This window comes from Rhynchophorus ferrugineus, unplaced genomic scaffold, assembly GCF_030347505.1.
Source record: "Rhynchophorus ferrugineus isolate W39M unplaced genomic scaffold, kcgeb_rfMv2 rfM5, whole genome shotgun sequence".
NCBI classification, from domain to species: domain Eukaryota; kingdom Metazoa; phylum Arthropoda; class Insecta; order Coleoptera; family Curculionidae; genus Rhynchophorus; species Rhynchophorus ferrugineus.
The window spans coordinates 26,462,643-26,470,288 of NW_027472584.1; the positions used below are offsets into that span (position 1 = coordinate 26,462,643).

The 7,646-nt window shown below is 28.3% G+C and overlaps 3 protein-coding genes across 3 annotated transcripts; all 3 read right to left on the bottom strand.

Annotated features, from left to right (window-relative positions):
• Positions 1 to 97: 97 nt before the first annotated feature.
• LOC143197420 (lysosomal acid phosphatase) lies at positions 98 to 1,503 on the bottom strand. Its single transcript, XM_076405847.1, has 5 exons — positions 1,346 to 1,503; positions 1,196 to 1,288; positions 904 to 1,143; positions 348 to 851; positions 98 to 288 (listed from the first exon to the last, which is right to left on the bottom strand). The coding sequence occupies exons 1-5, from the start codon at positions 1,430 to 1,432 to the stop codon at positions 121 to 123; spliced, it is 1,092 nt and encodes a 363-aa protein (XP_076261962.1). The 5' UTR covers positions 1,433 to 1,503; the 3' UTR covers positions 98 to 120.
• Positions 1,486 to 2,847, bottom strand: LOC143197422 (translation initiation factor eIF2 assembly protein). The gene is made up of 6 exons (XM_076405850.1): positions 2,719 to 2,847; positions 2,401 to 2,664; positions 2,103 to 2,304; positions 1,926 to 2,048; positions 1,749 to 1,870; positions 1,486 to 1,696 (listed from the first exon to the last, which is right to left on the bottom strand). Exons 1-6 carry the CDS (start codon positions 2,722 to 2,724, stop codon positions 1,595 to 1,597), a joined length of 819 nt encoding a protein of 272 aa, XP_076261965.1. The 5' UTR covers positions 2,725 to 2,847; the 3' UTR covers positions 1,486 to 1,594.
• A 793-nt stretch (positions 2,848 to 3,640) lies between these two features.
• Positions 3,641 to 5,269, bottom strand: LOC143197418 (UDP-N-acetylhexosamine pyrophosphorylase). The gene has a single exon (XM_076405845.1). It carries the CDS (start codon positions 5,170 to 5,172, stop codon positions 3,733 to 3,735), a length of 1,440 nt encoding a protein of 479 aa, XP_076261960.1. The 5' UTR covers positions 5,173 to 5,269; the 3' UTR covers positions 3,641 to 3,732.
• Between the last annotated feature and the right edge of the window lie 2,377 nt (positions 5,270 to 7,646).

Here is a 7,646-nt window from a genome sequence, read left to right on the forward strand (position 1 = left end):
TATATAACAATGTTGCATTCTTTCTTAATTATTGTTGTGTTAAAATAGTGACATGATTTTACAGCTGCATTTTAATGTGGTAGTATAAAAAAATAAATTGTTGATCATGTTTTTATTACGTCAGACATTTAACAGAGTTTCAGAAATATTTAACTGACATTCTTTTTCCCAATTCAAGGGTATAACAGCCTTGAAAGCTTTAATAAATTTTTCTAATGTACAAGGACTGTTACATTCTTCCAGCGTTTGTTCTTCGGAATTTCCATTCCATTTATTTATATACAATATCTGAAACAAATATATATTCGTCAAAAAGTATTTGTATTTATATTTAGAAACAAACTCACTTTGATCTCAGAGTTATTATGAAGTTCAATAACAAGACTTGCTCCAAATTCTGGTTTAATTGTATCAATTAAATTTAAAGCTCTCATTACATGAACTAAGGTTAAATCGTGACCAGAGTATAGATTTATGGATGGGGTATTTGACCCATTTAAAGCTTTCTGCATTAAATCAGTCACAGTTTTTATAAAAAAGCCTCCTTTCATTCTTTTCATATATTCGGTTTCTGAATATATAGCTAAATTCTGTGCACCAATTATTTTCATTTGTGACATAATTGAACTATTTACCCATTGTGGTAAAGTTAAATTGTTCAATTGTTGAATTTCCAAGGTATTGTATAAAGATTCAACAGTTTCTATGTCTTTAACAGTCATGCCGGTATTTTCGGTTAAATATTGATAAATATTAGTATATTCTGTGTTATAATTTTGTACTTTTGTAGAATTATGTACATCAACAAATTCTTTATCATATTTAGGACATTTTGTTTTCATAGCAATTAACTGAAAATCATGAAAATTAGAGTAAGAAAGACTATATTCTTCAATTAAATACGTTATCTTGAGTTCTTGGCAAATAATGGATAGGAATTGGTTGCCATAATAAATCTGGGTTCCATATTTGATAATCTTTAGGTGGAAAAAGGCCTGAAGCTACCAACTGAGCACTCATTAAACATCTATCTGCATAACTACTTGTAAAATTAACAATCGAGGGCCAATAATATGGACCCAAAAGATTGTTATATAAAGATCTTAAATATATTCCCAAGTTATACATTTGATATTTTCCTTTCTGAAATTTAATCAGGATGTTATATTGCAATTTTGTTGAAATTATATCTTACATTGGTTAAATAGCCTAATCCAGGCCATTTGTAGTCTTTGTAAGGATCATTAGGATAAGAACTACTAGGTGATCGTTCTCCATGTCTAAATAACTAAAAATTCGAATTATATAACCTCAATGTATTAACATATTTGTTTCTGTTACTTACAATATGAATTTGCTTCAGTGTTTCATTAGTTTGTGCAATATTTACAAGACACAAAGCAAAAAACACTTTAAAATATATAATTTTCATTTTAAACTACTTCAATCTACACTTGTCACAATTAATAGCATGAAGACTAGATGTTTATTAAATTATTTTTATTAGGCAACCATATTATCATAATTACATTGTTATATGAGATAAATATTTAACAAACATTTCCAGATAATGTACGATATACATTATAAAGTCTTATTCTGAGAGTTTAATCTTTCTCAAAGCCTCTGCCCTAGTCATTATTCCAATGTCTGATTCTAAGTACCTAAATACAGGCGAAACTTCTTTTGGGACCTCCTAAAATAGTTTATATGCCAATGTTATAAAATATTATCAGTTTATTAAATACCTTATTTAACAAAGGATTAATTTCTTTCCACGAAAAAGCATATAAATTTGTTTTGCTATTTAATGGACCAAAATCTAGAACATATGGTTTGTCTGGGTATGAAAGTATCACATCAAATGTATCTGAAACCATAATAGTAAATAAAGACAAATCATAGAAATTACCAAAGATAAATACAATGCTTTCTTTTAAAATTTTCTTTGATATTCTCAGCAAAAAATTCTTGCAGGGCATCAATAATTTGCCTGCCTTCTTCTTTGTAATGCCCATAAAACGTAGGCCAATCTCTTGGCGTAATACCTAAATAATAAAAAGTTTGTTTATTGATTATTTTTACTCTATAACTTTACTTACCCCTTAAAACATTGTTTATTACAATACATCTAAACTCAGCAGCTGGATGTATACTGATCCATTTTCTCAAAGCTAAACAAAATGGAACTCCTTTGACATTTGAAAAATCCTGTTGGACTGCGGTTGAAGTGGTAAAATAAAGTATAACATCATCAATATTCTGTGTTTTTAAAGCATTACCTACACTAAACATTTTGGCATCCTTAAAACAATAATCTTAAATAGTTTACAACTTTACTTTTTTGTATCCTTACATAATATAATACTAATATTATTTCAAGTTAAAAACACACAGTACCGTAGGTGAATGCCAATTGTTTTTTATGAAAACTGTTTTTCCTAATGTATTTAGAGCATTCTTAAAATCTTCCTTAAAATCTTCAGGCAATGGAGTTTCCTCATCCCATTCTTCTTCTTCGCCATCACTTTGATTTGATGCTGGGTGATATATAAGTTTATCCAAAACAACTTCTGGCAGTTCCAAAATAACTGTCTCCATTGTAATATGTTTAAACTTATCGTACCATGATGTGATTGAAAAATCCTTCCAATCTTGTGTTTCCTGAAATAAAATATATTATTATTTAATATTATATATAATGTATTATTGAATTACAAGCATCTTTGGTTTAAACTTCAAGTTACTGTTATTTTTAGGTTATGATTCTTTAATTTCTGCCATTGAAATTTCTGCTTTAATAAAATTACATATAGATAGCCAGTAATACAAAATAGTAACAGTACCCGTTAAGGACACAAATACCCATTAAATCTTAAATCTGAACTCTAAATTTAGCAATATTTTTTTTTGTTTCAAGGCTAAATAGATCCACTCATTTTTGGTCTTTTTTACATTTGTTTTTTTTATCGTAATAACATATTAAACTTCATGATTAGCAGTTCAAATATATCAGTTTCTTAATTTTCATCAGAGAATTTTCGTATTCAGGGTGTTATCTGTGGTTGCCGGAAGTTATCGCTTTGTTTGATTATTAAATATATTTTCTTAATATTAAAAAAAATCGTTTAATTATTCAATATAATTTTGTTTTTCTAGAAATATTAGTAGCTTTTAAAAAAATTATATCTTGGAAAATTAAAAATTCATTCTTAATCATAATTTTCATAATTAATCTAAGGTAGATGAAACTAAAGAAAAATAATAAATCCACATATCAACATAAAAAATAAGACCGATAATTTATTTTAATTTCTATATTAGTTTAGCTTTTGCAAAAATGTAATGCATTTTTCTTTTTTTAAATATATTTTATCGTTATAATATATACGTTTTATTAAAATATATAACTGTTTATTAATAGATTTAAAAATAAATTCCTAGAATTTTAAATATAATCTAATAAATTAGACTATGATGAATGTACAGGTTGTAATATATTAGTAATATGTTAATTGTTGCATTTGAGTAAATGCATTATGTCTTTTTAAGTTTTGTGTTTAAAAAATCAAATTCATTTTAGATGAGTAACTAAACTACTCGATTATGGTGAATGCGCTGGTTAACAAAAGAAAGATTGTTTATCTATATAAAAGTTTATTTTAACATAACAGTTGTAGTTGGAAAGATTAAAGATAAAATACCAGTTTTCAGAAATAAATATTTAATAATTTACTGTTCCTTATCAGATAATATAATACTCTGAGTATGAAATGTCTTTCCTTTAACTTTATCTTCTAAGTTTTCACCAGCGTATGACAGGAGAGAAGATATCTCAACATCTGCATTGTCAGCTACATTTCCGCCTGCATTCTCGATATATGTTTTGTGTAGTTGAAGCAAATCACGCCTAGCTGTGGATGGACAGTCTTTTCCCGCTGAATCGGCATTCTTTAAAGCACTGAATTCTGAAGTTCTCGGAACTTCCCAGGTTACAAATTTGTTGGTAAATTCAAATACGTCAAACACAAACTTTTCTACTTTAATTCCATTGGGATTGGTGGGCTTAATTTTATTTCCATCGCTATCTATATGCGGAATTTTCTTTTTAGCTACGTGTAGTTTAAGGGAGGGCTCGTGTTCTTTTATGATAGTTTCCAGGAAGCTCACGGTGAAGAAATGATTACAGATATTTCCGGCTCGGAACATTAAGTTATTCGAACTATCGCGTAAATTGGCAGTTTGTTCCGTAATTTCACTATATTCTACCACTCCAAAATGATTGTCGACCTTACAGACCACTCCTACTGCTTCGGTAGGTTCCTGTTTGCTTACGACCTTAGCACCACATTCTGCTTCCTTATGAATACAATATCCTATGAATACTGGATCTGCTACTTTCACTAATATGTTATCCACACTGTGAATATGAACGTATTTAATTCCTCGTTGTTTCATATCCTCCAGAATACCGTTGACTTCTAACGCTTTGTAAATGCCGCCGTTACCATCAGGAGCTAGTGAGACTGAATGCTTTTCGTCTAGAAGAATCTTGCCGTTAAAATCAAAACATGGCAACAATCCCTGCTTGAATAGTTTCACATTATCGGAGTTCAAACCAAAATACTGATTTTGTTTTAAAAAATCTTCAGTTGTAGCGTGTGTTGGCCCACTGGTCATAAGATACCACGTAATTTTTCCATCAGTTTGATACTTAGTATTAGCTAGTCGCATCAAGCATTGTATTCTCTCCGCTTGTATTTGAAATAACGATTTCCCAGAGGGTAGGTTGACGGAATACATTCCCTTGGGGTAGGGAACCCCTAATCTCGTCCCTTGTCCACCAGCAAGTAATAATACAGCCACAGTACCTTGAGATATTTCTTTCAGTCCGATGTTACGGTAAAGTTCCAATTCCGCAGGATCGGCAGTAACTTCTGATCCGAATTGTTCGTCGGGAACGGGTTGAATTCGTTCGTCTAACAGTTCGGTGGTTTCACTAAACGACTGCCATGCTTTTTGAAACAGATTATTGATATTTTTAATATCGATACTTTGTATTTGTTTTAGGAATAATTGCTGTTGTTCATCGCCAAGCTGGTCCCAATATTTTAGAATTTGTTCCTGGTTAATTTCGCGCAACTTCTCCTTTAATTCAACGATAGAACTCATAGCGAAAACGAATTCACGCGCGCACCACACGTTGACGACGTATTAACAATAAAACAGCCACAATAATATCGATATACCTTGCCTGTCACCTTTTAAATGCCACGCTTACGAGGGACATTCTCCTATCAAATCATGATTAGCCAATGTAACTTGAAGTGATTTTTTAAATTTCTATAAATAGCATTATTCGGAAAAATATAAACAAACAAATAGTGCAGTTACTAAATACAAATAACAATACTCTATTGTCACATATCTATTTATCATAAAACAGTTTCTGTAAAGAACTAGTTTAGAATTATCTTTGATAGCCACTTTTCTACTTTCTAAAGATTACAGAGTGCTTTCGATCGCAGGTAAATAACATTTCTGCAGATACACAACTGGCAACGTAGCAGACATCACCTGAATATCTTAAAATATGTTAAATATATAATTCAATTCCTAATAAATTACTTATGACACAGTACCTATATTACTGTTATATACCCAGACAATGCAATAATTTTAAGGTCATTTTAATACCAAACAAGTTTTCAGCTTAAAATGTGGTTCTGAATGACTTGTCACTATAAAACCTTAACATTTCGCAATTAGGAAAAATACTTTCACTTTTACCTGTATTAAAAGAAATACTTTGTGCATGTGTATGTTTATGTACTTAATATTGATAATAGAATACTCAATCAATCAAATATCACTATACAGATAATGTATAAATTTTATAAAATGACGTTTAAACAATGCACGTAGGATAAATAGGCTTATTTCGTTGTTAAATATTGATTTATCGTCATCATACAATCATCTATGTTTAAACAAAGCCATATTTTATTATATCATTTTTTACATTCCTATAAAAAAAATATATACAATTGAACAATATATTTATTGTTAAAATAATATAGTAATTATATATTGTTATATTAAAATAATAGTCATTAATTGCCATTTGAACTAAGTATTTAGAGTTCTCCAAATTTTTTTTATCGATTTTATTTACATTCTAATTATTACCATGATTATTATTATTCAAGTATTTCGTTAAAACCTACAAATCTTCTGCAATATATCCTTAAAATATTATTCAACTTACAGATGTAGTCTTAATATTTTTCGAACCAGTCATATGACCATGGAAATTGTGATTGTTAGTCGGTTGACGTGTCATTTAGTTTTTGTTTGTTTTTGTAAACTTTATAATTTTAGAAAGTATTAGCGAATTTTAGTTGTTTTTTTAATTTAAATGGTTATCGTTATATTTATTAAAACAATTTAATACATGATTTAACCATATATCCGCTATATTTTATTATAGATTATGTGTCTGATTATTGATAAGAGATGCTCACAATTCAGATATGTTAAACAGACTTCTCTGAACTGAAATGAGAACAAATTTCTTATATCAATTTTTTAAAATTTAATTATAATACAAATAATTATTGTGCAGTATAAAGGGTTGCGTATGTACAATACACTATAGTAAAAAAAATTATTACAAACTAATTCTAGCTAATAACAAAGTATAAAAGATTATTTTGTACATAAAATCTATAAAATAATGTAAAAGTTTAAACTATGATACTGATTGTGATATACTATCTAAAATAGTATGTCGTTGTTATACAACTTTCCATACAACAATATAATCAATTTTTGGATTATGCTCGACGTTACTTAACCTGTCGGTACAATGAGACACTTTAACAATTTATTAGGAAGTTTTTATACTATTATTTATTACAAATTATGTTATATAGTTTTCTTAACTATTCAGTGTATTGCTGTTTAGTATATTGTACGTGTAAAAGTGTAGGTAATTAACCAATAGAAAATGTTATCATTAGAGAGGGACTAATTTTACTATACAAATTTAAATGTATCAAATGTAAATGTAATAATATGGGTAGCTTTATTTATGAATTAAAAATGTATCTGATGTAAAAAAACGTGTATGTGGGTAAGAAATTGTCATAACACAGTATATGTATGGTTTTTAAATAGAACATACTTAATTTTCATCTTTATTTTAAGAGAACTTGAAATAGTTAAGTACTAAACAATTGATACGTTATTTTGTTGTTGAGTTTTAATACACATATAAAAAACACAATGTGTATTTTGTGTTTACAATATAATTTTCACAGAGCATAGATATTAAAGTACAAGAAAGTCACAAAAGTGTTACAAAGTATAAGTTTTGAGTATTTTAAGACTATCTTCATTACAGTGCCTCAGTTACTAGTAATAAAAGAAAAGCGTACACTCTGAGTTGAAATGGCAAAATGTTTTATTTCACAAGGATCCTGAAAGAACAAAAGACTGTAACTCAGTTTTTTATATATGAAGTATCTTTTGTATAATTTATTAATATGATAAACTGCTTATTAAATTTAAGACATGCATATGCTAGGCGTTAAAAAACAATAAGGTAAAATTATTATAAATTAATAGTGCCAAAAACAATGAAT

Coding starts and splice junctions, on each gene's coding strand:
- LOC143197422 (XM_076405850.1), bottom strand. Junction 2,305..2,400: donor ACAATTGGCATTCACCTACG/GTACTGTGTGTT, acceptor TATTGTTTTAAG/GATGCCAAAATGTTTAGTGT. Junction 2,049..2,102: donor AATAAACAATGTTTTAAGGG/GTAAGTAAAGTT, acceptor TTTATTATTTAG/GTATTACGCCAAGAGATTGG.
- LOC143197418 (XM_076405845.1), bottom strand. CDS start 5,172: ATGAGTTCTATCGTTGAATTAAAGGAGAAGTTGCGCGAAATTAACCAG.
- LOC143197420 (XM_076405847.1), bottom strand. CDS start 1,432: ATGAAAATTATATATTTTAAAGTGTTTTTTGCTTTGTGTCTTGTAAAT. Junction 1,289..1,345: donor CACTGAAGCAAATTCATATT/GTAAGTAACAGA, acceptor TCGAATTTTTAG/TTATTTAGACATGGAGAACG. Junction 289..347: donor ATAATAACTCTGAGATCAAA/GTGAGTTTGTTT, acceptor TATTTGTTTCAG/ATATTGTATATAAATAAATG.